The sequence below is a fragment of the Drosophila nasuta genome, chromosome 3 (assembly GCF_023558535.2).
Source record: "Drosophila nasuta strain 15112-1781.00 chromosome 3, ASM2355853v1, whole genome shotgun sequence".
NCBI classification, from domain to species: domain Eukaryota; kingdom Metazoa; phylum Arthropoda; class Insecta; order Diptera; family Drosophilidae; genus Drosophila; species Drosophila nasuta.
The window spans coordinates 32590980-32618089 of NC_083457.1; the positions used below are offsets into that span (position 1 = coordinate 32590980).

General features: G+C 36.7%; 9 protein-coding genes across 14 annotated transcripts in view; 7 read left to right on the forward strand and 2 right to left on the reverse strand.

Annotated features, from left to right (window-relative positions):
- The window catches only part of LOC132792714 (G protein alpha o subunit), a 37394-nt gene extending 31062 nt beyond the window's left edge, over positions 1-6332 (forward strand). For all 3 annotated transcript variants that reach the window (XM_060802163.1, XM_060802165.1, XM_060802164.1), the window contains exons 5-8: positions 2152-2280; positions 2855-2984; positions 3042-3195; positions 3289-6332. In XM_060802163.1, coding sequence (XP_060658146.1) covers positions 2152-2280; positions 2855-2984; positions 3042-3195; positions 3289-3476 — 601 coding nt within the window. In that variant the 3' untranslated portion in view covers positions 3477-6332. The remainder of the gene's footprint in view (positions 1-2151; positions 2281-2854; positions 2985-3041; positions 3196-3288) is intronic.
- A 4015-nt stretch (positions 6333-10347) lies between these two features.
- On the forward strand, positions 10348-11128 carry LOC132788075 (dynein light chain Tctex-type). Of its 2 annotated transcripts, none has more exons than XM_060795375.1 (2): positions 10348-10765; positions 10826-10913. In XM_060795375.1, exons 1-2 carry the CDS (start codon positions 10441-10443, stop codon positions 10861-10863), a joined length of 363 nt encoding a protein of 120 aa, XP_060651358.1. In that variant the 5' UTR covers positions 10348-10440; the 3' UTR covers positions 10864-10913. The 2 variants fall into 2 exon arrangements, with proteins under 2 accessions (XP_060651358.1, XP_060651356.1); XM_060795373.1 differs by having other exon boundaries at positions 10357-10765; positions 10821-11128.
- Positions 11129-11252: 124 nt separating this feature from the next.
- On the forward strand, positions 11253-12860 carry LOC132788069 (DDB1- and CUL4-associated factor 13). The gene is made up of 3 exons (XM_060795366.1): positions 11253-11409; positions 11461-12175; positions 12232-12860. The coding sequence occupies exons 1-3, from the start codon at positions 11340-11342 to the stop codon at positions 12782-12784; spliced, it is 1338 nt and encodes a 445-aa protein (XP_060651349.1). The 5' UTR covers positions 11253-11339; the 3' UTR covers positions 12785-12860.
- Positions 12861-12978: 118 nt separating this feature from the next.
- LOC132788073 (sugar transporter SWEET1) lies at positions 12979-16736 on the forward strand. The gene is made up of 3 exons (XM_060795371.1): positions 12979-13346; positions 15776-16181; positions 16242-16736. Exons 1-3 carry the CDS (start codon positions 13177-13179, stop codon positions 16356-16358), a joined length of 693 nt encoding a protein of 230 aa, XP_060651354.1. The 5' UTR covers positions 12979-13176; the 3' UTR covers positions 16359-16736.
- LOC132788070 (deubiquitinase OTUD6B) lies at positions 16737-17829 on the reverse strand. The gene has a single exon (XM_060795367.1). The coding sequence runs from the start codon at positions 17744-17746 to the stop codon at positions 16826-16828; it is 921 nt and encodes a 306-aa protein (XP_060651350.1). The 5' UTR covers positions 17747-17829; the 3' UTR covers positions 16737-16825.
- A 198-nt stretch (positions 17830-18027) lies between these two features.
- On the reverse strand, positions 18028-20446 carry LOC132788076 (uncharacterized). Its single transcript, XM_060795376.1, has 4 exons — positions 19994-20446; positions 19602-19704; positions 19006-19124; positions 18028-18934 (listed from the first exon to the last, which is right to left on the reverse strand). The coding sequence occupies exons 1-4, from the start codon at positions 20043-20045 to the stop codon at positions 18669-18671; spliced, it is 540 nt and encodes a 179-aa protein (XP_060651359.1). The 5' UTR covers positions 20046-20446; the 3' UTR covers positions 18028-18668.
- A 131-nt stretch (positions 20447-20577) lies between these two features.
- Positions 20578-21189, forward strand: LOC132788077 (protein Z600). The gene has a single exon (XM_060795377.1). It carries the CDS (start codon positions 20901-20903, stop codon positions 21165-21167), a length of 267 nt encoding a protein of 88 aa, XP_060651360.1. The 5' UTR covers positions 20578-20900; the 3' UTR covers positions 21168-21189.
- Positions 21190-21311: 122 nt separating this feature from the next.
- LOC132788074 (gonadal protein gdl) lies at positions 21312-22529 on the forward strand. Its single transcript, XM_060795372.1, has 4 exons — positions 21312-21785; positions 21839-21875; positions 21937-22231; positions 22288-22529. Exons 1-4 carry the CDS (start codon positions 21665-21667, stop codon positions 22429-22431), a joined length of 597 nt encoding a protein of 198 aa, XP_060651355.1. The 5' UTR covers positions 21312-21664; the 3' UTR covers positions 22432-22529.
- Positions 22530-22708: 179 nt separating this feature from the next.
- Positions 22709-24679, forward strand: LOC132788071 (peptide methionine sulfoxide reductase). Of its 3 annotated transcripts, none has more exons than XM_060795368.1 (4): positions 22709-22846; positions 23634-23827; positions 23949-24209; positions 24269-24679. In XM_060795368.1, exons 1-4 carry the CDS (start codon positions 22796-22798, stop codon positions 24501-24503), a joined length of 741 nt encoding a protein of 246 aa, XP_060651351.1. In that variant the 5' UTR covers positions 22709-22795; the 3' UTR covers positions 24504-24679. The 3 variants fall into 3 exon arrangements, with proteins under 3 accessions (XP_060651351.1, XP_060651353.1, XP_060651352.1); XM_060795370.1 differs by having other exon boundaries at positions 23634-23815; XM_060795369.1 differs by lacking the exon at positions 22709-22846 and adding an exon at positions 23425-23566.
- The last annotated feature ends 2431 nt before the right edge of the window (positions 24680-27110 follow it).

Below are 27110 nucleotides of genomic sequence, written 5' to 3' on the forward strand. Positions count from 1 at the left end.
ATTAAGATTCGACAAAAATGATCAATAAAAATAAATTTAGCTGTTTATTATGTATTCTGGGAATTTAAAAATGTATTTATACATTCAAGCCGTGTATACTAAAATAGATATTTATTTTAAATCGAGTGGGTGGCCCAGTAGTTAATACTGTTCTACAGTGTATTATATTTTTTTTGTAATTCATAAAAATTATGTTCAAATATTCAACTACTAGGGTAGAAGGGTATTAAAACTTTGTGCCTGCATCTCTGCTCCCATAAATATTGTAGAAGTGATTTAAGAAATACTTTTGTATGGGGAAAAACGCCAACTTAGTTGCTTTGGCTAACAATCTGGTATATTTTGCACTCTATGGTATATTTTTTTGGTACTATATTAATATATCAAAAACATACCCTTTAATATATAATATAATCTCAGGTTTCCTACTTATTTTCCTTGTGAACAGTTTAAGGCTCTTTTGAAACTTATATTGATTATTGCTGCACTTTGCTTCTCGATAGAAATATAAATAAAATAATGTTGAAGTTAAGTTTATCGGCTTTTCACCTCGTAAACTTCTTTTGAAGCAGCCGCAATTCGAAAAGAATTGAACGCATTAAAAATGCATTTAAATGGCAATTCCCAAAGCCATTTGAAAGCAATCTACCGCTGATTAGCTCGTTTCCAAACTAATCACGAAGGCGCATCTTTCATCAAAGTCTCTTTTTGACTTATTCGACATGATATACGGAAAGTGCTAACACGCATAGACAGCCGACGGCTGACGGCTGAGTATTGCACAATCTCGGAGGAGAGGAGATATAGTATACACAAATTGCATAGCCAATCTTTGAGATCACGGATCTAATGGTGAAATGTGAAGCTCACTGAAGCTAACTTGATTAGCGTGTGCCTCATAAATGTAACCAATGTTTACACTCGGACTATACGCTATATATTAGTTAGAGATATATATAATACATTGAGGTTTATTTGGAGTACGAGAGTTATGCATGCGTTCGCGTTTACAACTCTTCCCCGAAAAACTTTTCCACCTCAATGGACGCGATTTTTGTGGTCGTCGCAATTGTGGTTTACGAGTTATGACTATGTTTGTGGTTATGCCATAGCCATTTAGAGTACAAACACACAGAGACACACGGCTCGACAAAGCGTGACTCGGCAATTTTCCCCGCCAATGTGTGCCACGCTGTGTTGCATTCGATGCATGCGACGATCTGGCAACGCCAGCCGACGCAAATTTGTTGTGTTTGGTTGCAAGTTGTTGAGCAATGCAACCACCTAATTAAAGGCCACACAGCAATAAGTAATTGCCAGGGCCAGCAACAGCAGTAGCAACAACACAAGCGAGAGATTCATGCGATAGAAAAATGGACAAACTGTAAAATTTATTTACGATGCGTGAGTCGACCTCACAAGAGTCTGGAAGACATGAAGACCTCAAATGGGTTACATGAACTTTACACCTGAAACAACGAGCAGCAACAAATGGAATTTGTCTTTGCCAAAAAACAAAAAACAAAAGAGACCAACAAATAAAGATAGTGTTGCGTGCCTAGGGTAAATTATAGCTCAGATCTCTGGACAGTGGCCTATTGTGGCACTCTTTCTCTGCTTGCCTCTTACCTCTCTCGCTTGTCTTGTGTCGTTTTTTTTTTTATTATTTTTATGACCTACTTGTTGCGAGCTGGGTCTGGAGCTGGACACGCAACCTTTGACTGATTGAGAGACACAAATAAAAACTAATTATGTAGCTACAGTTGCGAAACTTGATGCCACACAAAAGCCATGCACATAGCTACACCTACACCTAGATACTTAGATACACATGTGTGCGTGTGTGTGTGTGTGTGTGTGTGTATATGTATCTTCTGTCTGTTGTCTGTTGTCTGTAGCGCGTGTGTATCCACTTGCTGGCGCCTAAATTTGTGCTACGTTTTAATTGTTTGCACAGCGCTTCGACACAGCGCCACAAGTTTCGTGTTTATCCTGGCCATCCTGGCAACGGGGGCTGCAGGCAAGTTAAACATTTGTATCTGCCCGCCTCCCCCTCTCAATCAAGCTGTCCTCGTCTCTTGTCCCTAGCTACTCCTTTGCTTAGTCTACCGTACTCGGACTTAACTAATGTGTGCGCTTTGTGCTTTGCAGTTTCCTGGATGATTTGGATCGGTTAGGCGCCAAGGATTACCAGCCAACCGAGCAGGATATCTTGCGCACTCGAGTCAAGACCACCGGCATTGTCGAGGTGCATTTCTCCTTCAAAAATCTCAACTTCAAGTAAGTAAACAGACGACAGTGTCCAGCAACTAAGCTAAATACATACATAGCTCGCTTTCGTTGCACTTGCAATGATACAACTCTTTTGTGTTTTAAGTGTATTTTATATTTTGATTTAATTCTTTATTTGCTCAGTCTACTTACTGTAACATTTACTTTTGATTTTCAAAATTTAAACTGAGTAGAACATTATTGAAAAAACATTTTTTAGTTTGCAAATTTTATATTTCTGTATTAAGTCAGTGAACCTATTTGCAAAATATAATAGCAATACAACGAAATCAAACAAAAATTTTGTTTTTAGTTGCGCCTTGTCAAAAACTTCGTACTGAATCTATTAGAAAATTGTATGTAGCATGCTTTTAGGCTGATGCGAATATTAATTCGCAAAAGCTAAATAGATACTTTGCTTTTTTACTAGTTATATGTGGGCAATTCTCTGTCAAAAAATGTCGCATGCGACACTATTCACAGTACAAGAAAATTTGAAATTTCAAAAGTAATATTTTATAGATCTACCTATTAAATATATAAAATTGAATGCTAACTCACCATTATCTTAATTCACTTACAGATTGTTTGATGTGGGTGGCCAGCGATCTGAGCGTAAGAAATGGATACATTGCTTTGAGGATGTAACAGCGATTATTTTCTGCGTGGCCATGTCTGAGTACGATCAGGTCTTGCATGAGGACGAAACTACGGTAAATCTCTAAAAGAAGTGAAATTCAAATATAACTAATTAAAAATGTATTTTATAGAACCGTATGCAAGAGTCGCTGAAGCTGTTTGATTCCATTTGCAACAACAAATGGTTCACGGATACCTCGATTATATTGTTCCTGAACAAAAAGGATTTGTTCGAGGAGAAGATACGCAAGAGTCCGCTGACAATTTGCTTTCCCGAATACACAGGTAAGTAGAGTCTTCGTCAACTCCAAAACAAAACATAAATCCAAATTATAAACTGTGATTAATGATTGATTTATTTTCCTTTCTGTGCGGCAGGTGGCCAGGAGTATGGCGAGGCGGCTGCCTACATTCAGGCTCAATTTGAAGCGAAAAACAAATCAACCTCGAAAGAAATCTACTGCCACATGACGTGCGCCACAGATACCAACAACATACAGTTTGTATTCGATGCTGTCACCGATGTCATCATAGCAAACAATCTGCGCGGCTGTGGCCTGTACTAAGCGGTTGGCGGTTGGCGGTTTAGCGGCGCAAAACGGGGACCGTTACGGTATTAAAAACAAAAGAAAACAAAACAAAAAATAAGTAAAAAAAATTATATATATATAAAAAAAAGAAACTACAACAAAAAACAAACAGCGCGGGAGCACAACAACCCACCAGCATTGATCAAAAACAAACAACAAACAAAGCAAATGATGATAGAACCAACCAACACACAACAACAACAACACAAACAAACAAACACACACACAACTACACACGAAAAGCAAAAGCAAAGCCCAAAGAACTTTTATTTGTATCTGTATGGAAAGGAGAAATTGCGCTTGAAAAGAAATGTGTCTAGAATCTGAAGGAATTCGTTTTGAGAAGGCAGCTGATAAAAATACTAGATGTGAAATGTGAAAAAGTGAAAGTGAAATCGCAGTCGCAATCGTACATATTGAAAAGCATTTCCTATATTTGCATTACATTTGCATCATGCAAGCAAACATACATGTATGACATGAAACGCACAACATACACACACAAAAAACAAACACACATAAAACACACACACAGTCAAGAACAGACACATTGAAACGCAAGCATTAATGCATAATATGTAGTTGTTGTTTGGTCTGAATAATTTTATAGATTTTCATAATTTATGTGTAGTTTAGTTTCTCGTGTATTTATTAAAAAAAAAAACACTAAAAAAACAAAAAAGGAAAAACGAATAAGAAAACGAACCCCAAAGTAAACAACAAAAAAAATGAAAACAAATTAAAAATCGAATGAAATGAAATTATAATGAGATGAGATGAGATAATTAATGAGAACAAAGTATATATGCATACTTATAGAAGGCATATTTACCGCATATATAAGTATATAAATATTATATTATATAAATATATTAAATGTTTCCTGTTGCAATCTCTTTGAAATTATTCATGCCATCAACGCTGCATTTCTCATGCTTGTTTAGGCTTAAGTTCAAAGTTTACAAACTCTGCGCAAATTACATTCGAATCAAACAATCCAAAACAAGAACAACAACAACAACAATACATCCCCTGGGCAAATGAAATTAGCAGAAAGCAAACGTAAATATTATAAAAATGCAAAGAAAAGAAATTGAAAAAGAAAACAAAACAAATTTACATTTAATGCATAACGTAATGATAAAGCAAATGAACAAACCAAAAACAAACAAAATGATGATTACGAAACAAAAACGTAAACGCTCTAATTATTAAGGCCTAATTTAATTGATAAACAAAAACACAAAGTAAACCGGTCTATAAATGAAGAGGAGAAAACAAAAGCAAGCAACTCTCTTAACTATTTGTATTTACTACAACAACAAAACAAACAACAAAAAAAAAATGAAATGAAAATTTGCAAAATTGAAATTGCTAATTTTTGAATCAGCCAGCCATAATTCGATTCGATTCGATACGATTATCGATCGATCGATGTAAATTGTAATTTGTTGAATTTGCGTGTGTATAGAAGGATATAGAGAGAAGAGCGCCAGCTGATTGTGCGATACGATGATGAAGCTACAAATTGCACACAACCAACACCAAACACCATAAAAACAACAACAACAACAACATCTCGCACAAAACAAACGCATAAAAACATCAACACACACGCACACACACACGACACGAACACACACAAACTAACTTTAATTTTTTGTACACTAATTTATTGTAATTACTATAATTTCGTTGCATTTATAAAGCCACATACGAATGTAGTTTGAATCCAAGAACAACAAAATATAAATCGAACAAGAGAACCTAAAACAAACAATCTCGCAATAGCAAAAACAACTGAACAGATAAATCTCAGCATAGATTGAAACAAAGATACAAACAACAACAAAAACAAAAAAAAGAGAGAAAACAGTTCATTGTAAAACACAACATTGTATGTAATATTTATAAAAAGCATATACTATACACTATATACTATATACGAGTATACATAAAAATAATAAGAATAATAATATTAATAATGATAATAATAATAATATTAATTGTAACATTTATTGTATTTAGTGAATGGCATTTAACACTGTGCGTTGCAGCTGTTAATTTTGTTTAGACTTATTTATACTTATGTATTTATGTGTATGTATGAGTATGCTTATGCATTTCTTTACTGTGTATCTATTGATTGTGCATTTTGATTTTACACAATGATAATGGAATTTATAATTGTTATTTTATAGTATTTTTGTATATTATACAACTCCGCTCTCTCTCTCTCTTTCTCGTTCCGCCGTATCTACTATGATTACTACAACTTTTTCTTATCTTCTCCCACATTGCAATCCCTTATTTTGCTCCCCGCTCCCCGCTCCACACTTATGTTTTATAGTTTTTAAGCTTTATTTATGTAAACACATGCAACACACAACTTAAACACAAACAAAAAAAAACACACACACAAAGAAAACAAAACAAAAACAAGAACTTAGTAAGTTTATTAGCAAAATAAAATATCATTTAACGATTTAACAAATTTTTGAGCAATTTGCTTATAGAGAGATTGTTTCGAATTCGATTCTTGGGCAAAATCCAGTGTGTAACCTATGCAAAAGTTGTTGAACAACACATCTTTTGTATCTGCGAGATACGAGATACTTTTGTAGTTGAATGCCATGTTATGAGCAGTTTTCTAAGCATACGCAATACAATTTGACAAAGTGAAAAGCAAAAACAAAACCCAAACTAAATTAAATTTAACAATAAATGCATACAACAAAACACTCCTTAACCTTACCAAATAATAAAAACAAAAAAAAAACACACACACCACACACAAAGAAAACCACAGAAAATCAACAACAAACACTGTAATATTTATCGTATGTATTTTCCATTCAACTTGTAAAATTCTACCAAAATACAAAAATTACAAAAAAAAATCATTTTCAAATAAAAACTATTTATTCAAAAACAAAACAAAAAGCCAAAGTCTTTATTCCAAGCATATTCTCCTTACAGCTGAGGCTAATTGAGCTACAAAAATTTAGACAAGATCAAATTTTTAATTGGAAGCATGCCCCAGGCAAGGGCAACACACACTCACACACACGCAAATAAGAATGCAGACCATTTTCATAAAAAAAGAAAGATATGTAAATCAAAGTTAAGAAAAGCTAAGCTAAGCAAAACAACCGGGTTGAAACTCTTTTCTAAGTTGACTAAACTGTATGTAATTATATAAACTATAAAAATCAAGCTCACACATATATTTATGGAATATTTAATTCAATCCCAAAACCAAGAAACAATGTAATTTATAAATCTTATAAAGCCGAAGAAAATACAAAGAGTAATTCATTTAACTATTAAAAAGAGAATAAAATAAATAAAGTAAAACAAGCGATCGATCTATAAAATACAAAAGAAAAAAATATATATGTATATACAATACATATATGTATATTTATAATGAGATAACAAATGAGAACTTACCACACACATCTGTACTATATATTTTTCTCGTAAACCGGAATCTTACTTTTATTCCATACAAATCGTAATATCGTAAATACTTACCATAAATGGCATATGAAAGACTATCCCTATTTTTTAAAATACTCATACAAGAAGTCGACTATAATTTAACTTGGAATTTAGCGAAAGTCTAGCTCAACTTTGACTACAAAACAATTTACATAAAAAATACATAATATATTAATATATATACATATATATATATATATAAACAATATGCATATACCATTACTTCATAAAGTTAATAAGCAATTTTTGCATATTTTCCATTAATAAATTACATAAACAAATTGAAGTCATAGCAAACATAACGAGTAATTCATATTTTTCTATACAACGGCTCATACAAGTTTTTTGCTCCGACTATGTAAACACTCTCACAAACACTCACACAAATACACTGTCACACACACTCACATGCATACACACACACACTCATACAACAAGCACCACTACTAAAGTGAAAGAGAATTAACTATTACTTTAATAGCAGTTAAACATTTCTAAGATACAAGTTTAATTTGCTGCAGAAAAAAATTAAAAAGAAACTTTAATGAAAATCAAATAAATAAAATTATAAATTTACTTATAATACAACACTCAAGAACAACAACAACAAATTAAATGTTCAAGTTTGTATTCAAGTGGAGAAATGATAGGAAAAGAATGTGGCATCATAAGGAGTTAATAGGTAGACAAACTTTAGATGTTGTATCTAATTTTTTAGCCTAATTCAAATTGCTTTCGTTGTTCCCCGCATACTACAGCAGATTTATTTACTTTGCATGTTACTAAATCGACCCACACATACAATGTATTTACGTACATAAGTAAATTATATAGCGTATATAAAAATATTATATAATATGTATTTTGTCCAAATGCCGAAAGAATTTAACATTTAACGTTTAACATTTGACATTTTTATCAATTCTCCCCAAAAACGAGAGAATCTCTATCAATGGAATTATTTATTTGCATTCCTCAAAATGAACCAAGCCCTTGGCCCTTGAGCAGCAGTTTTTAAATGTGAAATGAGCAAAGTAAACAAAAAGAAAAACAGAATGGAAAACAAAATATAAATGAAAATAAAACCTTGAAAAACAAAAACGATAAATAATGAGAAAGCAAATTGAATCGTTGAATTACAAATTTAATATGATTACTTAATAATAATACGAGAGAAAAACAAATACAAAATAAATAATAAAAATGAAAATGAAACGAAAAATGTTTGTATGTAAAAAAAACTCAAAATGTTAGATCATCTAAAATTTAAATAAAATTAAATTTAAACAAAAACGATACATGCTTACCATCTTCACTATTTCGATTCAATTTTTAAATTATGCAGCTATTCATTTTTGCTTAGAGTGTTTATTGCAGTTAATAATTTTTGAAGTATCAAAAGGGAAACATTGATTTTTCTCTCTCAATGAAAATTTTAACACTTCTACTTCTGATAATTTATTTTTTTTTATTTTGATACCATTTAAAAAAATCAAATAGATTTTTGCACATACATAAATTTTTCAATTATTATTACATATTACTACTGTGGGCAAATAATATTAGGTCTTTTGGGATACAACTGCAAAAATATCCATTTTATCTTTTTAAATTAGTTTCATATCCATTAAAGTAGTCCTTCCCATATGAAAAACGCTTGTAACAGATTTTTATAGTTTTTGAAATATGCTACAAAATAACTTTTCGTTTATAGCTCTTTTATTAATTGGTTTAAATCTATTTAAAATATCTTCCACTGAGCGGTCCTTTAAGTTTAGGGCATAGTTTGAAGGCAAATCTTACTAATTCATACAAAGATTTCACTAAAGCATTTCTTACAATTTTTTGGTTTCAGTCGAGATCTTATCTTTCTGACGCTAAAATGGTCACAAAAAATTGTTTTCACTGATTCCAATTATGTAAATCAGGTATTGTACAGTCAATTGATGATTTTCACTACCTTTATCGGATAATTTTTACCCACAATAGTAATTAGCCTTCCTTATCGAGGATCGCAAAATAAAAGACAAAAGATAAATTGTTAAATACAAAGTGGACAAAGTCAGTCCGGTGTGTCCGCTATGTCCATTATGTGAAAGTTCTTACATTCTCACTACCCTCTGTTAGTTTTAGCTGACGCCTTAGCTTATGCTAAGGAATGTGCAGGTATCCGATTTATTATGGAAAAGCTATTACATTAAATTTATACATTTTTTGTTTTGTTTAAAAATTAATTTGGTTTATCTTAAAAACCTATTACGAACATGGCAACCATAAAAAAAAAAAGAATTAATTGTGCTCCTTTCGGTTAGTGCGTCTTCCGGGTATAACGACGTAAAATCGTCGGTCCCTTGAAAGTCGCTATAACCGGAATCTACTGTATATATTCTCAAATTTAAAAACAAGTAAGAAAGTGTGCTCGACTGTGAGACTCCCGCTACCCATTTTGAATAAAAGCAAAATATTAAAAAGAAAAGAAAACATATGCATGTATTCTCGATCGGGTGGAGCACCACCGACCGGGTGGTTAAAAAAAGTTTGTACCCCGAGCGGCCTCGAACCCGAGCACCACAACATGCTCGGCAAGCACTCTACCACCAGAGCTATCGCATTACTTATGAACCATTTATGCATACAGATACTAATATAGGCGAGCACGTATATATGTTACGTATACGCATATATACAATACATACGTAGAAGGCATTTTTGACCATACAAAACTATTTCTTTAATAACTTAAACAATTTTTATCTGAGCGAACCAAACTTTCCGGAAGCACAAATACCATTGTTATTATTGTATATACCAAACGCACGTCTAGCTTTAATATTATGATGATTATGATCTGCGTTCAAACATAACAAATACTGTCGCAAAAAAATTATTGCCTATCTCTTATAGTCTCTGAGATCTACATAGGTGTTCATACGGACAGACACACAGACGGACAGACGGACATGGCTATATCGTCTCGGCTGTTGACGTTGATCAAGAATATATATACTTTATAGGGTCGGAGATGCCTCCTTCTACCTGTTACATACATTTCCTGCCGGCACAAACTTATAATAGCCTTCTACCCTATGGGTAGCGGGTATAAAAATATGAATTGTAGCGTGTAGAATTGAGAATAAGTATAAACTATACGACGCACATTTTACTTTGGAATAAATTCATTGATAAATTTAATGTAATCAATTTATTCAATTTGCTTGTATTGAATTTTGATACCTTGTTTATTAAATTAAAATATATGAAATATACGTCGAGTATACATAAATATCAATGGCGTCATAATTAAACTTATCGTTTTCGATAACACAGTAGTCATTGTGTTCAATTCCATTATTTGGTAGCACTAAACTGAGATCAAATAGAAACTATTAGAAGCGCTGCTTACACGTAGTAAATAAATTGATGAATTTATTTTAAAATGCCGCTGTTCGGAGCAAAGAAAACTACACGCGCCAGCAATGCATCGGTAGCTGTAAAAAGGTCGCGTGCTTCTGTTCGCTCTCCAGGTGCTAATACTACTTCAGGCGACATATTGACGCCTAGTGGACAAAAGATTGCATCTAATCAAAGCAACGTGAGTGGTTCTGATTCTGATCCCGATGAGGATAAACATCCCGAAGTATCCCCGGCTACGGATGTGACCATTTATAATGAATACGAAATGGGGCCTGCATTTGGCTGCAAGTTTCCATTGCCATTTATACGATTTATGGTCGAACGCCTAATAAATCAAAAGTTTAAAGGTAAGCTCAAGAATCTGTTGCCTTTTGTTGTTTCTTTTAAATATTGATGACACAGGAAAGACTTATCAACCGGGAGACGCCGTCAAGTGGGTGCGTGAAGTCGCTGATGAAGTCAATTTGAAAATGGAAGGGATGTGTCGCCAACCACGTTACAAGCACGTCATACAAGCGATTATTTATCAGCAGAATGGAGCTGGATTCTTTTGTGGCGCTCGTGCAATTTGGGATAAACTTGCTGACGATTATACATCACTTACCTTCGATGGCGGCACTTTTATGTGCATTGTTGTTATTTTCGGTATATATCAGTATTAAGTTGAGCTAAGCATTAAATAAATAAGCGAATAAATGAACGAGCAAATATTCAAATTCAAATTTATTGACGCCAGTTGCTGCTCGTTGAAGCGAATACAATCGATATATCGATATTTTTGGCAGATGTGCCCCTTATAAAATGCCGTTATATGTTGGTATATTATTTTTGAAAGCTAACGGTCACACTGTCACGCACATGTGTTTGTTTTCATTTGTCTAGCGAGTTTTTTGTTGATTTAAAAGTGAGTGCGATTGTAAAATGAAGGTAAAAATGATAAGTCGCAACCCGGACAACTATGTCCGGGAAACTAAGCTGCAACAGCACAAAAGTAAGTTATGCATCAACTATAGAAACCTTATATTAACTCTTATTCTTTCAGTTCCTCGAAACTACGATCCGGCGTTGCATCCACTTGAGGGCGCTAGGGAATATGTGCGTGCCTTAAATGCCACCAAATTAGATCGTGTGTTCGCAAAACCATTCGTGTGCAACTTGAGCGGACATCGCGATGGCGTCTCCTGTTTTGGCAAACATCCCAAACACCTCTCGACACTGGCCACCGGCGCCTACGATGGCGAAGTGCGCATCTGGGATTTGGCGAATCGCAGCAGCATCCGCAGCTTTGTAGCTCACGATGGATTTGTGCGCGGCATTGCCTATTCCCGCAATGGCCAGCGTTTCTTCACAGTGGGTGATGACAAGACCATCAAGGTGTGGAACGCTCAAGCTCCCGAATTGGGTGAGGAGGAGGAGCCTGTGAATACGATACTGAGTCGGCACATACTGCAAGGCATTTCACACAATCGAAAGGACAACAGTTTCGCCACGTGTGGCGAGGTGTGCGCCATTTGGGACGAGCAGCACAACGATCCTATCAAGACCTTGAAATGGGGCGTTGATACACTGCATACCATTTCCTTTAATCCTGTGGAGACTAATATACTAGCCTGTTGTGCCAGTGATCGCAGCATTATATTGTATGACCAGCGAGAAGCGCAGCCACTGCGCAAAGTGGTTTTGACGATGAAGAGCAATAAATTGGCCTGGAATCCCATGGAAGCATTCAACTTTACGGTGGCCAATGAGGACTGCAAGTAAGTAAACCTAGAGAACAGACGAAGAATGTATTTAACGCATATTTTGTTTACAGTCTCTACACATTTGACACACGCAAACTGCAGACACCGCTCAAGGTGCATTTCGATCACGTTTCCGCCGTCACTGATGTGGATTATGCTCCCACGGGCAAGGAATTCGTCTCGTCCAGCTACGACAAGACGGTGCGCATCTATCACGCTCACCAGAGTCACTCTCGTGACATCTATCATACCAAGCGTATGCAGCATGTCGTCTGCGTTGCTTGGTCTTTGGACAATCGTTACATTTTTTCTGGATCCGATGAGATGAACATACGTATGTGGAAGGCGAATGCATCTGAAAAATTGGGCGTTGTGCGACCACGTGAAAGGGCCAACTTCAACTATCAGGAGGCGCTCAAGGAGAAATATGCAGCGCATCCGCAAATCAAGCGGATTGCGCGTCATCGACAGGTGCCGCGTCATGTGCTGAATGCGCAGCGCAAGATGCGTTCGGTCAAGGACAAGGAACTGCTCAAGGAGGCCAATGTGCGCAAGCACTCCAAGAAGGGCACAGTACCTTTCGTTAGCGAGAAGAAGAAACATGTCATACGACAGGACGTTTAAATAATTTTTACAAAAAAAAAATCGTTTTAAGTGCTTTCTTTTATAATAGTGTAACAATCAATGATAATCAATGAAATTCAATTTAAAAATGACGTGTACGTGTTATCGATAAGCGACTACGCGCGCAACAGCGATAAACGATAAAGGGCTTATCTAGCGCATTTCGTTTTATAAAAGGTGGACAGCCCCATCTGGGGGCCCCGCAGTATAGTCAGTTGTTAGGAAGACAGCAGCAGCTCGCAGCTCGTCTCGTTTTAAGTCGTTAAGTTTTTTGTTTCGGTTTTTACGTTACGTTCGCATTTGTTTTTTTCGTACGCAATTACAAGTAGTTGCCAAACGAGTTTGTTTTAGAACATAATATTACCAACACAGCTGTCTGACGCGGTATTAAAATGGACGCACTCAGCGATATATTAGCGCCACACTCCGAGCTAATTGGTAAAATAGCCGGCACAATAACTACTCTACAATTTCTGTCCGGTGTTTTTCTGCTCAACGACATTCGCAAGAAAGGCAGCAGCGATGTTTATCCCGTTGGACCGTTTTTGGGTGGTGTTGTTCTGTAAGTACAAAACAAAACAAAAAAAAAAACGAAAGCAAAACAAAAACAATACATAATGTCGCCTCGAATGTCGTAATAAAAAAGTGCCTATTAATGCTCCAATGCACACACACACAAACGCATCAATAGATAAATTGCGACCGTGGGCAATTGATTTAATCGTTTTATACCCTTTAAAAATTGGCTAATGTCCATTTTAATTTATCTGATGATTCTAAAGCATATTGCATGTGGGGAATTCAAAATAATGGCAGTAATCATTATTAGCTTTATTTTGAAAATAACATTTTTAGTTTTATATATTATATATTTCGAGTTTTTAGATTTTATTCAAACTCCCTAATACAAAAAATATATATTTAACTCAAAGATTACAATTTCTTAAGAGCTTAAAATGTCAAATATAGAATTCTCTCAATACATAATTAGTTTATTATTCAATTTCCCTGATTTCAATTTTATTTTACACGTAAACAAGAAAATAAGTGATACGCAGGGTATTTTGTAGTCGATCACGTTGAGCAAGCGCATTCGTACCCGTATTTTAAATAGTCACCATGACTGCCAAATGACGTTTGCCTCAAAGAAGAAGAGTGAAGAAGTGGCAAGGTGAAAGGGTGAGGGAGGAAAACAAATAATAGAAAAAGAAGTGAATCTCCACGTAGTTCAAGGTTTCTATTGAATTTTCGTAGCCAAATCAAATCAATGACAATTGACGGTTACATAAATTAGTTCCGCTTTTCAGTTCTTTTCTAATCTCAATTATTAAGAGAACTTTAAAGTAAGTTCTTAGCACACACATTCCTCTTATCAATGCTATACGTCAGGCACCACGTACAACTTATCATTTTTTTTATTTTATATGTATACACTTATAGTACACAATGATTTGGTATGCTCGGGTTAGTCTCTCTTGTCTATCGCTTCCTTGGCTTAGCTAATCAGTCGGACAAACCCATATTGTTGTGTGTATTGTATACATATATATCTCGGAGTCTCTTACTACATCGGCCTTGCCCATTCTCCACGTGCTCGTTGTGGCTAATGGAAATGCGAAATGTAAATGAACCTTAGCCTGTTCTACATTTCTCCCCTTCCGTCCCCAATTTCCTTTACCAAATGACCAACTGCCACTTGACATGCAATAATCAGCGAAAAAAGGCGCAACAGTTGCGTGCTAACAGATTATTTAGCTTTTTGGGGTTGTTGTTGGGGGTTCCATAAAGCTTTTATTGTTGTTTACCATTTCCCAGGCAACATAAATGATTTGTGTGCAGATAGGGAGTGTAACTTTAGCATATTAAAATAAAAACTAAGGCACTCCTTATTTTTAAATAAACATTTATTCTGGGGTCTTTAAGTAAACGAAATTTGGTTACTATAAATGAATGATTATTTATGCTGTTCTAATATATTATTGTTCGCTCTTAGTGCATCCAAAGAATCTTTGATTAATCTACAGAGTACAGCTCAATTAAGTATTATATTTTGTAGAATGTGTATAAACGGGGTCTTTATATTTATCTCGAATTGTTAACGTAATTCTCAAGTAATAATAACTAACGTTACAATCTCCATCTAAATTATATGGTGCTCGTATAAAATGCAACTTAGATAGATGATATAGTAATCTAATACTCAGCTCATGTCTATTTTATTATCTAACACGTTTCATGAGAAATTAAATAACTGCAATTCTTTTCTTACAACTATTTTCATGTTAGCAAATAGAGAGAATGCATAGGATAATTACATATATCATATTATTTTCCCAATGCATGTATTTTTTCTTTTTGTTAAGTCCAATTATTTTGTTTGATATATAGAGAAAATAAAAAAAATCATAAAGAAATTCTGACTACATCTTTTGTTGCCATGAAAATTTAATCTTTAGAAAATATCTTAAGGAAACTTGCTTTATCATTAATATTTTTGCTGATCGCATTTTCCAAATATGTCGCAACAATAACATATAATTGCAATATCATCGATTAGAGCCACAAATTTCAATGAATGAGCTTTTTTAAATCAAGTGGCTTGCTTCGTCAAATGATAACGATTATTAATAAAACAGCTACGTGTCCAGTGTAAAGGGAGCCAATTAGAGGTCTCGTTCCCTTATCAATGGGCAACATGAAACTGAGTTTCTCGTTATGAAATTCAAATACATGAATACATACATATATGAATAGGTGTTCCCCACGAATCAACAAAAATATATCGAGTCATTGCAATGGCCTATCAATTATGTGAAATATCCAAAAGCATTTTTCAAATATAAATTTATTAATCGGAAAAAATGGAAATTTTGTTTACGAATTAGGACATAAAATCTAGATTGATTTCTTTTGCTTAAAACACTTTTTTCTACCCTTACTGTTTTCCTTGAACTGGTAATCTTATTTGTATATTTTACATCTCAACCTCAGCACCGTGATGAGCGTAAAACTGGGTCAAGCGATGGGCGACCAGCCGATGATAAAGGTCAACATAATTGGCTTTGCCATCAATACGGTTTTCATGGTCGGTTTCTTCTACTACGCATCGAGTGAGCGAAAATCTAAGATATGGGCTCAGATTGGTTACGTCTCCTTGTTCCTGCTGGCTGTCATCACGTACGCCAACTTTGAGGATCCTGCCAAGCTTGAGTTCCGTCTGGGCATGCTAATCACCTCGATTCTGGTCTGGTTGATCGGTTCACCGCTGCTGAACATCCCCAATGTGATCAAGAAGAAGAGCACCGAGGGAATGCCGTTCCCCATTATCTTTGCTGGTCAACTTGTGGCCACAGCCTGGACTATCTACGCCATTTCCATCCGTAATCATGTCATGGTGGTAAGTGTTGAAATCGGTTCATCAAATTAAAGATTATGTCAATTAATGTATTTTATATAGTTCCAGAACTTGTTCCTCTGGTCCTTGGGCGGCATTCAGCTGTTCATGTTTGTGTTGTATCCCAGCAAGCCGACCAAGAAAACTCCAAGCAAGAAGGCCAGCAAAAAGGAGAACTGAACATCCCAAAAACGAACAAAATGGTTCCAAGCAAGCAACAAGAGATTAAACAAAATTTTGGAATCGAGAATACTAATTGTTACTTCTTGTGGAAGTTTCTTACAAGTCGCCACAGATCATATTTTTGTCTAAACTATATAGTATGAATGTAAGCTATATATTTTCTTAGAACAAAACGCGCTAATAGCAAATTTGGGAAGGAGGCGTCGTCATCACTAGCTAAGCTTTTACTTTACAATCCAAAGCGCATTTCAAAGGATTCAACAGTTGTATATAGATCCTTTGAAGTGCAATTGTAACTGCAAAGTATGCCTAAACTAATCTTGTTAATAATTAAATTAATAACATTTTGTACAAAAACAAAACGTAACAAAACTATTTGCAATTTTTGACAATAATTCAAATCTTCCAATATATATTAAATATCAATCAATAAAAAAAGGTATTACATTAAATGCATTTGTGAGTTATTTGTCCACTGGCAACGTCGAGTTATAATGGGCGCCCAACTGGTAGATATGTCGATGATAGCAGATCACAAGCGGAGCACCGCCAAACTCCTCCTGACCCAACAAAGTGGCAGATCCCTCTGCCTGAATGACTTCGATGGGCACGCGCAAGAGCGACGACAACGCCTTCAGTTCAATGTGTCCGCCCCAGGCGTGAGTCTTTGCGATGTCATCGCAGTATGCCTCAAATTGCTCGTCGTTCAGCAGATCTCCTGTCTCCGGATGCGTCATGTAGCAAATGAGCGAATCCTTGTGAGCGCGCACATAGTTTGCAGTCTCTTGACGCAGCTGTTGCACACTGTGGCCGGGCAGCGCATTAACCTGAAGCTGATGGCGCACAGCATGGTAAAGGCAGTCACCATCGGAGGCAATCATGTGCAGCGTCAACTGGCGACCACTCAACTTAGCAGTGATTTGTTGCAGTTCAATTTGCTTGGGCGACGGCTGATTGGCCGCATTCTGCAATTCCACGCGTATCTCCTGCGCACGCTCGCGGGCTTCGCGCTCCTTTTTGTTGCGGCGCTTCTGCGCCTTAGACACACGCTGTTGTTGCGTGCCATCCGCATCCTCCTCGCCATTGTGCACCTCCTCTTTGTCGTTGTCGTGATCGCTCTCGGCAGCTGCAGTTGCTGCCGGCTCTGCGGAGGCAACACCCGCGAGCTCTGCCTTGTGACGCTGGTCCATCTCGCTCTCCAGACGTGTCATCTCCTCGAGAAACTCCTTGCGCTTGTTTTTGTTGTTCTTGGGCGCATTCTTCTTCATCGCCTGCAGTTTGGCCTGCAGCTCCTTGCGCTCACGTCGATGGCGACTGGCCACATCCTCCAGCGTAGTCTCAGCTAGGCGTGTCTCCAGCTCACCAACGGCTTCCACGCAAGACATTATTTATATTTATTTTTATCTAAATGAGACTGGAAATGTGTTTGCCGGCTCACAGCTGTGCAATGACGCAAGCGCAAAATGCGCTACGTAAGCGCAAAAATGCGTTAACAGTAAACGTAACGTTACGCTGATAGTGCTCAGTTAACAGCAACCGTTGTGCTCTGCTAAGTTAGTTAACAGAGATAAGAGCTCAATTATTTAAATTTTAAAATTCTGATTTCCAACAAAGCAATTATTATATTTTTAATAATAATACTTACAAATGAAATGCTGCGTAAAAGTAGTAGTTCAGTATTCGTTTCCTTTATTTTATTTTTACATAAATTGCACAGCATGCTAGTAAAAGTTAACAAATATTTTGTTTGTCGCGCTATTCTAACGAGCTTACGATCTACTAAAATTACGAAAAACTTAGAATTTTGTATGACGTCAGCTACAATTTTTAAAAATGTGCACAGCTTTATTTAGTTGTGCATTTAATGAATACATTGAATTGTTCATTTGAAGCAGCTGGCAAGCGACCAGAGAATAGACACTATATAATATTGCGATGATCATTCTCTTATACAACATTTCTTAGAGCATAAAACTTAACAGATTTGATATTTAGTTTAATATGACAGAATCATACAATGCTTTCGTTTTGTCGTTTGTATCGAATTATTTACACGGCCAACAACTAATAGTGTGATGATTCATTAGTTTACTTTTACACACTAAGAAAATAATAAAATAAAATAATAAAAAAAAACTTTATATCATTCATATAGATAAGATTGCTCTATATGTGCCCCGTATCAAATCGCTACCTCTATAAGTATATGTATGTACCATATTATAACTAATGTCGAAATGAAATGTGAAAAATAAGGAAGCACCGACTAGACAACTACTCTAGATTGTGGTGGCCTGGATTTTCAGTCTAAAGGCTTTTGGTAATGTTCTGGAACAAGCGACGTCCCCACCAAGACTCCAAATCGAATGGCTTAAAGTCGTTCAGTGCTGGACTTGGTGGCTCAACCCACACAGCGGGTGCTGCCGATGCCGCCACAGGTGTGTTGGCTATAATGCTCTCCACAGGATTCGCAGATGATAAGCTGCTGGCATTGTTGTTGTTTGCATCAGCCTTGCCATCGGCCTTTGTTGAGCTCGAATCATACGGATTTTGTGCGACCAAAATATTCCAAGCTATACAAATTGAAATCAATTTGAAATCATCAAGAGAGCGTTGTCGTGAGAGAGAAATTAATTTGTCTTACAATCGTTTATATAGCGTATGATTTCCTCATGCTGTGGCGTTATCACCTCGTCCTCAATCAGTTTGGTGGGCGTGATGCGCTTGGAAGCAAAGCTTTGTTGAAACACCGGACGCGGTATGCTGCGAATACAAATACAATTACATTAAATACGCGTATTAGGCAACAGTGCAAGTACGCTCTTGTATTTATAAGAAAACGCATACACGCACAGATACGCATGCACTGCTAAGTGAGCACTTATGCAAACATGCGACACGCACATGGGGGCCAAGTACAAAAATAAATCACTTTCAAGTAATGGAAAATCTTATGCTGGGCACTCTTTTTTCTTTTCTTTTTTTTGTCTTTGTGACGTAACGAAGTCAATGTGCCTGTGCTGTTGCTACAGATAACCGGCAACACTGACCCACGTGTTCTCATCAGCAATTCAGAGTTGCTCAATTAGCATAGCAGTGCTATATACAAAGGTCGTGCCATGGCTGATATGCGATAAAACAAAATGATAGGCAACCAAGCCGTGAAGCAGAAGTCAGGAGAGTGTGTGCATAAGCCCCCCTTCCCCAACACACACTGCGCTCAAACACATGTCAACTTACTTTTTATTCTTCTCGGGACTGTTCAAATCAAAGTTGTTGCTGATACCATTTTTCTTTGTGCTCTCCTTGATACTCTCAAACTTTTCAAAGTTTTGCGCTAGACCTGCAAATAGAATTTGGTTTGTTATTGTTTGAATGCAAATTCAATTTGCCGGTAAAAATCACAAAACAAAAGAGAGAAATGGAGAGCGAGCCCCTTAAGAGAGCGCCTATTTGAGAGAGGTTAGCAGTGGCCGCTGCCTCTGTCGGCGGCAACGGGCATCGACAACAGCGGCGGCAGCGCAGCGTGTTGTGACATAACAGCAACACTTTTTTGCAGTAAGGGCCGCCTTCCCATTGGGGTTTATTGTACTTAATACACTTTACACATTTGTTGCGAGTACTAAACTTACCGCGGCGGGTTTTAGCAACAATTTTGCTAGGTCCCTTGTTTACAGTGTACATGACAAATTCGATTTAGTTTGTTGTTGTTGTTGTGGCTCTTGTTCTTATGCTTTCCTTTTGACTGACGTTCGTTTTGTTTTTGTTTGGTTTGTTTGCTTTATTATTAGGAAATCATATGATCCAGTGAGATATGTACATATATTTATATGCAACTGTTGACAAGCTTCTCTGGCTGCTGCTTCTGCTTTCTTCTCATTTCAATTGAATTTCATGTTGTTATTCAAGAGTTACACAATATATTCTCAGTTAACTTTGACTGATTTTTTTATTTATTATCTTTACACCGTTTGTCTATGCTTGATAATTAATTTCTCTAGGCAATGTCACTACGAATTTTGTACAAATCAATTGCTAAGAATTTATTGCCAATTATTAGTGAGTAGCGACCGATTTGTCTGCCTTCTCGAATGCTTAATACAATTGTAACGTATCCCACTGCAGCAATAGCTCCACACACTGTTCACTGCTCTCTCACACTCACACACTCGCACACACGTGCACTTGAATTCTCAACAAAACATATGCTCCGTGAGGTTCAGTGTGTACACGCTAATAAACTCATAAAACTTTCTACCTGCGCGCGTACTTTCAAACGCATTAAAAAGGGATTACGCGTTTTTCATCGGAAAATCCGGGAATTTTATTGCCCTCTTTTAGATGACAGCTGCATCGCAAATTTTCTGCAAATTTCCGCATAATTTTTGATGGTTTACAAAATTTGCGTGGACATCAACTGGATATAAAAGGCAGTATAATCTATCTGGAATATCAGTAGCAAGTCAACAGTAGTCTACAGCACTAACGTTCTCTCATCTCAAAAGTTCTCAATTTGTATACAAAAGCACTTTGAAAATCATGGACAACACTGAAGCCATCCAAATCATGCAGCGTTTGAAGAGCTTGAAGATCGTTGAAACTCCTCGTCAGCAACAGCGGGAAAGTGGCCTTCGGGAATGTCAATCGGAGATTGTAAGAAAAACGCAGGTGCCTGCTACTCCCTGCATGAGTGCATCCTCATTTCAATCGGAGCTGAAAAAACGCCGCAAAATGAAATTGAATCGTGTCTATAACTATGAGTCCGATATGCATTTCATTAAGGCACGAAAGTCTCTCAATTTTTAAAATATTTGAAACTACCCCTGTAATCTTTTTCCTTAGTAATAATCTCCTTTGATTTCAAATCAAATGTAATTTTTCTGAATTTTAAATAAAAACTTTTTTTGAAAATTTAAAATTTGCCCGTTTTGAGTTTTGACAAATTGATTGTGGTGACACTGGCGTTGCTATTGTTATCGACATTGGTTACTTCAAGCAGCCAGTGTGACAATTTCGCTCGACTTTTTGCATTGGCAGCAAAACAAATTAAAAAGCAAAAATTAAATACAACAACACATTAAATAGGCTTTTCGAATACTTTTTGTTAAATAAATGAAATAGCTGAAAACACAGACTTATCGATATGTGACTGGACAAAATAATTAGGGTCACACTTCAGCTGCTCATCATATCAGCCCTGATTGCAGTAAAACAGCTGCTTGCCAATGAATAACAAAACAATCAGTTTTATGTTTTTATTACAATAAGCCGAAACCTTAATTTATTATTTAAGAACCGGAAATATGGAAGACACTGCCGTTACTCAGGAAGGAAGCTCCAACAGCAACGAACCGCTTAATGAAGCAGAGGAAAAGCCTCAACAACCTTCGCCGGAGTTCTTGCAACGTAAAATTTACTTTCTGAGTAAGTTTTCTTTTGGTTGTTCGGGGAGCGCTTTATTTATAATTTCTTTTTAGTGGATCAACTGAAGGCAATGCATGCTGAACTACCAGAGTGAGTATACAGTCCAAAATTTATCTGAGAACCATAATATTCCGCAATTGATTAATTGTAGAATACTGCAAACTCGCATCTCCTACGATTTGCTCACAGAACTGGCAAATTGTGTGTTAAATGAAAGCATCTTCGATATAGTCAAGGCTCTTATGGAATTACAGCATGTGACAGAAAAACATTTGATACAAATGCGCGCACAGGTTGAGAATGAATATGAAATCGAGGTCGCCGATTGGCGTGCTAAAATCAAAGATCCAGAAGAATTGCAGCATATTCTAGGACTTATGAAGATCAAACATACCAAAAAGTTGGTGGAAACTGATAAGAAAATTGTTGAAGTGCTGGACCAGAAGGCAAGTAGAAAAATCATTTTGTTAAAATAATGAAAATAATGTAATTGTTTCTTCAGGTTTACGATCAACAATCCATGCTTCAAAAGGCTGGCGTACCTGGCTTCTATCACACGCAAAGTCCGAAAGAGATCAAAATACAGATGTTCTTGTTAGATTTCATTTTACGCTTGAGTCGACTGAAATACGAACCCAACAAATAGCAAACTGATCTAATATAACTTAAGACTGTTGACCTAAGATACTAAATAATTAATTGTAGTTAGTAAATGCCATTAAAAACATTGTAAGCACTGTACAAGCTTTTTCTCATTTAAAGCTCAAGTTCACGGAAGAGCGCATGCTCCGAAAGCTTAGCAACATGCTGCGTATGTTGCCGGCTAAACTTTTACCGCGGCCTCTCAAGTTCACAGTGCACTCTCTTTTTAGTTACTCTCTCTGGGTGGAAAGAGAGCGCTATCAATAGAAAATGCGCGTTGGCGGCAGCTATAAATTGAGTGCAAACGCGTCTAGTCTTAACAGTTGCTCGATATTCTCAAGCCACAACACTACAAAAATCTCAAAAACATGTCGCTGACAATTACCAAAGATGTATCCACTCCTGAGCTCAAGGATCTGGTGAGTAAAAAGTGAAAACTAAAGTGTAAATATCGCGCCACAAAAGAAATATTTAAAATTCCTCACATCAATCAAAACTTCCGCCAAGTGCTATGAACTTATACAAGGCCGTTAAAGCAAATTTTTAAAGCTTCTATTGTCGGGTAGTTTTTGTTTTATTGCTGTGCTCTCGTGCGCTTATGTTGGCAACTTTTGTTTTGGCCAGCTTTAGTTGCTGCCCAACAGTCCAAGCCACAACCACCAACCAAAAAAATGTTCTCGCGTCTGTTTCGTAACTTTAAGGCAAGTTCAAATTATTAAATATTTTTTAAAAATATAGATAACAATTATTTAAAAATTGTAACAGCACGAAAGGCATAATATTAGATTAGCTTAACTTTCGTTTTCGATTGCAAATTATTAAAAAGCGATTCACCACCGTTGACCTTGATTTCGCTGCTGCGACATTGACGTCGACTGCGACTGCAACGTCGAACAGCTGTGCAACGCTGCAGCGCTGAAAACAGCTGAGCTACTTTGAGAGAGCGAGAGCTCCACAGTGAAAAAGAGCAGCAAAAGTGCAAAGAGCGAGAACATTGACTGCAGTTGACGACGAAACGCCGACAAAACACAGAGTCGAAGTCGACGTGCCGAAAGTTTGTGAAACATTCGTTTGATTTCAAGTTCTGAGATATGCGTTGTTTGCCAGGCTTTGGCTACGGCCTAACCTTTCTTTTTCTGGTGTGCTGCGATGCGAGTGCATTGAACTTTAAGCCTCTTACTCATCAATTGTCTCGTTTCCTTGCAGAGCACTGTGCGCAATGAACAAAAGGAGTTGAATCTTTCGCCGGTGCACCGTTTGAACGTGAGCCATGCCACAGCCACTTTTGGCATGGGCTGCTTCTGGGGCGCAGAATCGCTTTATGGCGCAACGAGGGGCGTGCTACGCACCACAGTGGGCTATGCTGGCGGCCAAGCGGAATTCCCAACGTACCGTAAAATGTAAGCACTTTGCAACGGGACATTAATTGGCCTAACAAAAATTTCCCCTCTCTCGCCCCTGCTTCTTTGCCTAACGCTTTTCTATCTACTTCAACTAACCAATCGACTCAACTCTATACAGGGGTGATCACACTGAGGTCTTGGAGATTGACTATGATCCCACCGTGGTCAGTTTCCAGGAGCTGCTCGAGCTGTTCTGGAACAACCATGAGTACGGTCTAACCACGCCCATTAAGCGTCAATATGCCTCGTTGATTCTCTATCACGACGATGAGCAAAAAGAAATTGCTGAAGCTTCCAAGAAGGAGGAGCAAGTGCGTCGTGCTCCCGAAGTGATTACCACGGACATTGCGCCCAAGGAGAACTTCTTTGCGGCTGAAGAGTAAGTTGCAGAAATTAACTTGCAATGACTTCCCATACTTATTTGTACTTTCCACATAGCTATCACCAAAAGTACAGACTCCAGGGTCATAAGGATCTCGCTGCTTCCCTCAATCTTAGCCCGCAATTGCTTCAGAGCAGCTATGTGGCCACCAAGCTGAACGGTTATCTGGCGGGAGTCGGCGGCATCGAGCAGTTCAAGTCTGAGGCTGACACCTTGGGCCTGACACCAACCCAGCGCCAGTACTGCAACTATCACATTGAGCAGAACGAGGGTCAGGGTCTCTACTGCTGACCGCTCTGCATAGATGTTAAACGTAGATCATATACTTAGGGGGGGGTAATACTAAAGACATTATGTTTTATAATTAATTGTACTTTGCCTAAAAAAACAAAGTGTATTATTTAGTCTTAAACAAATATTCTAAAAATAATATAAAATAAAATATATAAATAAATATTTCAAACATTTCTTTTTTATTTTTTTCATAATGCCTACTTTGAGTAATCTTGGCAATTTATTAATTCAGCCTCAGGGTAAAGGCCTTCAAAAGTTAAGCAAACAATACAGTGCAATTTATTAAATAATGCGCCTAACAATATGAACCTCAGATTATTCTTCTATGTCATTCAAGTAAACAATTATAATGTCATTAATGTTATTATGGTATCTCTTGAAATAACAGATTTTGGCACAAACAAGTCATAAAGAATTTAACATCTCGCAACATAATATAATTCCTTTATGAAGCGATCAATTATTCAGCAGATTTCACATAGATGTAGAGTACTAAATTATAAGTTCGATTTCATTAATATATTTTTAATATAATCGTAGAAGTTATATATACAATTTTATTTAAGGACAGGAATAGAAACATTGATGCTTTAAATTAAATAAGAATTGATTATAACGAGGAATTAAAAAATAAATTAATACCTGTTCCGTGGCATGATAAATAAACCTTATAAAAGACAGACATATTTTGATCTTTAAAATGTTAAGCAAATAATTAAATTTCTAGAAAATGTTTTTTTTATATATGGACATACTTAGTAAGAACTAAATGAAAACAAAGCAATAGTCATACAACTCTGTTTGTCTATCAAGAGAATAGATCTAATCGAATACCGATTTTCTATTAAAAAAATGCTGGATCATGGACTTATTGATAGACCAGCCTGTGACTGCATGCACTATTTCAGGGTCGTAAACAAGACCTCAATGACTAGCAATATGGATGGATCGAAAATGGCAAACAAATAAAAGATATCACCCCGATTAAAGCACTTGAGGTTCTTCTAGTTTGTACTATAATGATATTTCATAACGGAATTACAATATCCTTGCATCTGTAACTTTCCCGTCAAAACTGATTAAAACATTTCCATCGTCAAACAAAAGCACAAACGTGCCTCGCATATAGCATAGTAAGTAGGTACTTGCTTATAGCACATGCCGTAATCCCCGAGCCCCCACACAAATACCCGTACCCCCAAAGCACAGACAAGTTTTCGCTCTCGCTGTCTCTCTGTAGACGCCCCGGTTTGTTTCCCCCCTTCACACCGCCCCGCTGCTTAGACTTGTACTCTCTCCATATGGCAGTGTCTAGCGTTGCGACCGGCCGCGTGTTTGCTCATTGATGATAAAGTCAAAGCGAATTCCCAGCGCAACTCTGAGTTGTTTTTTGTTTACAACATATGAAAGATTTAAAATGTATTTCTTTAAATGATTTGGACACCTTGGAAGGCATCGATTGTCCTGGAATTTGGTCAATCGCTAGATATGACGCTGATGTATCTGATTTTTCAAGAATCAACAAAATCGGAATATCCGTGGGGCAGCTGTAAATTTTTGCGATTTCACAGGATTCTAACCATGCAATCCTTTTCCGCTTTGGCTGACTTATAGATATGGTTCTCAGCTAGCTTTGGACCAAATTTCAGTCAAAACGACCTTTTAGTTTTCCCGTAATGATTTTTACAAATATTTTCGTGATGAGTTTCTTTCGATCGTCAAGTTCCGGACACGCTCTTCGATCGCTTGATAGAAACGAGACGAGAGATAAATGCCGCAGTTGTTGTCGGACTAACATTATAGCATTATTGTATGTAATTTCTTTGGGGCACAGGAATAGGGCAGTCGGCCCTAGGGAAATTCCATAAGTAGCGCCTCATAGAAAGGTCAATGGGGGGTCGCGTTGCAATCGAAATGATTTGCATAAAGCAAAATAATTCCTCGTAATGCCCTGATTTAATTTTGCAATTCATTATTTCAATAAAAACACCACAAAGATTTTATATAAGATTTTGAGCATAACGGAACTGGTTTATAAATTAATTAAGCCCGCTGATTAGTGAAAATTTTGTGAAAGTCATGCATTTGATAAATCATTATAAATAGAGCCTAGTGCAGCGAACTATCTCAAGGATTAAATTTCCAATAATAACTTATAATGAAAAAAGTACATAACACGATTAGCTAATCATTCCAAGGGATCTGCAGATTAAAGTTGCCTATCGTCAAGCTTATGAAATCAGTGGACATATCATCAAGGTTAAGGAAAGACACTTGAGAGATTGGCAAGGCCAAATGGCGTTGCTCGTTGCGAATTTCTATCAAGGCAAGAGAATGTTTAGTGCCGATAAAAGAAAAGGGCAATGCTCTGATACGTATTCGACTAAATTGAGTTCTTTTCTCTAATCAGTCTAATAAAAAAGCTCTTAACATTTCGCGAGCACAAATTGTTATCTTGACTAATAAACAATTTAAATTGCTATAAAGTGGGGACTTTGCAGTAGAGAATTTTGGGATAAAGAATAAGTTCTAAAATTAATCTGTGGTATACTATATTAAGCAGTTGTTGCATGCATTATTAATCGAATTGTAGTCAAACCCACT

Coding starts and splice junctions, on each gene's coding strand:
- LOC132788073 (XM_060795371.1), top strand. CDS start 13,177: ATGGACGCACTCAGCGATATATTAGCGCCACACTCCGAGCTAATTGGT. Junction 13,347..15,775: donor TTTTTGGGTGGTGTTGTTCT/GTAAGTACAAAA, acceptor TCTCAACCTCAG/CACCGTGATGAGCGTAAAAC. Junction 16,182..16,241: donor TCCGTAATCATGTCATGGTG/GTAAGTGTTGAA, acceptor TATTTTATATAG/TTCCAGAACTTGTTCCTCTG.
- LOC132788070 (XM_060795367.1), bottom strand. CDS start 17,746: ATGTCTTGCGTGGAAGCCGTTGGTGAGCTGGAGACACGCCTAGCTGAG.
- LOC132788071 (XM_060795368.1), top strand. CDS start 22,796: ATGTCGCTGACAATTACCAAAGATGTATCCACTCCTGAGCTCAAGGAT. Junction 23,828..23,948: donor TTCCCAACGTACCGTAAAAT/GTAAGCACTTTG, acceptor AACTCTATACAG/GGGTGATCACACTGAGGTCT. Junction 24,210..24,268: donor AACTTCTTTGCGGCTGAAGA/GTAAGTTGCAGA, acceptor CTTTCCACATAG/CTATCACCAAAAGTACAGAC.
- LOC132788069 (XM_060795366.1), top strand. CDS start 11,340: ATGAAGGTAAAAATGATAAGTCGCAACCCGGACAACTATGTCCGGGAA. Junction 11,410..11,460: donor TAAGCTGCAACAGCACAAAA/GTAAGTTATGCA, acceptor TTATTCTTTCAG/TTCCTCGAAACTACGATCCG. Junction 12,176..12,231: donor GTGGCCAATGAGGACTGCAA/GTAAGTAAACCT, acceptor TTTTGTTTACAG/TCTCTACACATTTGACACAC.
- LOC132788077 (XM_060795377.1), top strand. CDS start 20,901: ATGGACAACACTGAAGCCATCCAAATCATGCAGCGTTTGAAGAGCTTG.
- LOC132788074 (XM_060795372.1), top strand. CDS start 21,665: ATGGAAGACACTGCCGTTACTCAGGAAGGAAGCTCCAACAGCAACGAA. Junction 21,786..21,838: donor ACGTAAAATTTACTTTCTGA/GTAAGTTTTCTT, acceptor ATTTCTTTTTAG/TGGATCAACTGAAGGCAATG. Junction 22,232..22,287: donor TTGAAGTGCTGGACCAGAAG/GCAAGTAGAAAA, acceptor TTGTTTCTTCAG/GTTTACGATCAACAATCCAT.
- LOC132788075 (XM_060795373.1), top strand. CDS start 10,441: ATGCCGCTGTTCGGAGCAAAGAAAACTACACGCGCCAGCAATGCATCG. Junction 10,766..10,820: donor AATAAATCAAAAGTTTAAAG/GTAAGCTCAAGA, acceptor TTGATGACACAG/GAAAGACTTATCAACCGGGA.
- LOC132788076 (XM_060795376.1), bottom strand. CDS start 20,045: ATGTACACTGTAAACAAGGGACCTAGCAAAATTGTTGCTAAAACCCGC. Junction 19,705..19,993: donor TGTTGCTAAAACCCGCCGCG/GTAAGTTTAGTA, acceptor TTCTATTTGCAG/GTCTAGCGCAAAACTTTGAA. Junction 19,125..19,601: donor AGTCCCGAGAAGAATAAAAA/GTAAGTTGACAT, acceptor TTGTATTCGCAG/CATACCGCGTCCGGTGTTTC.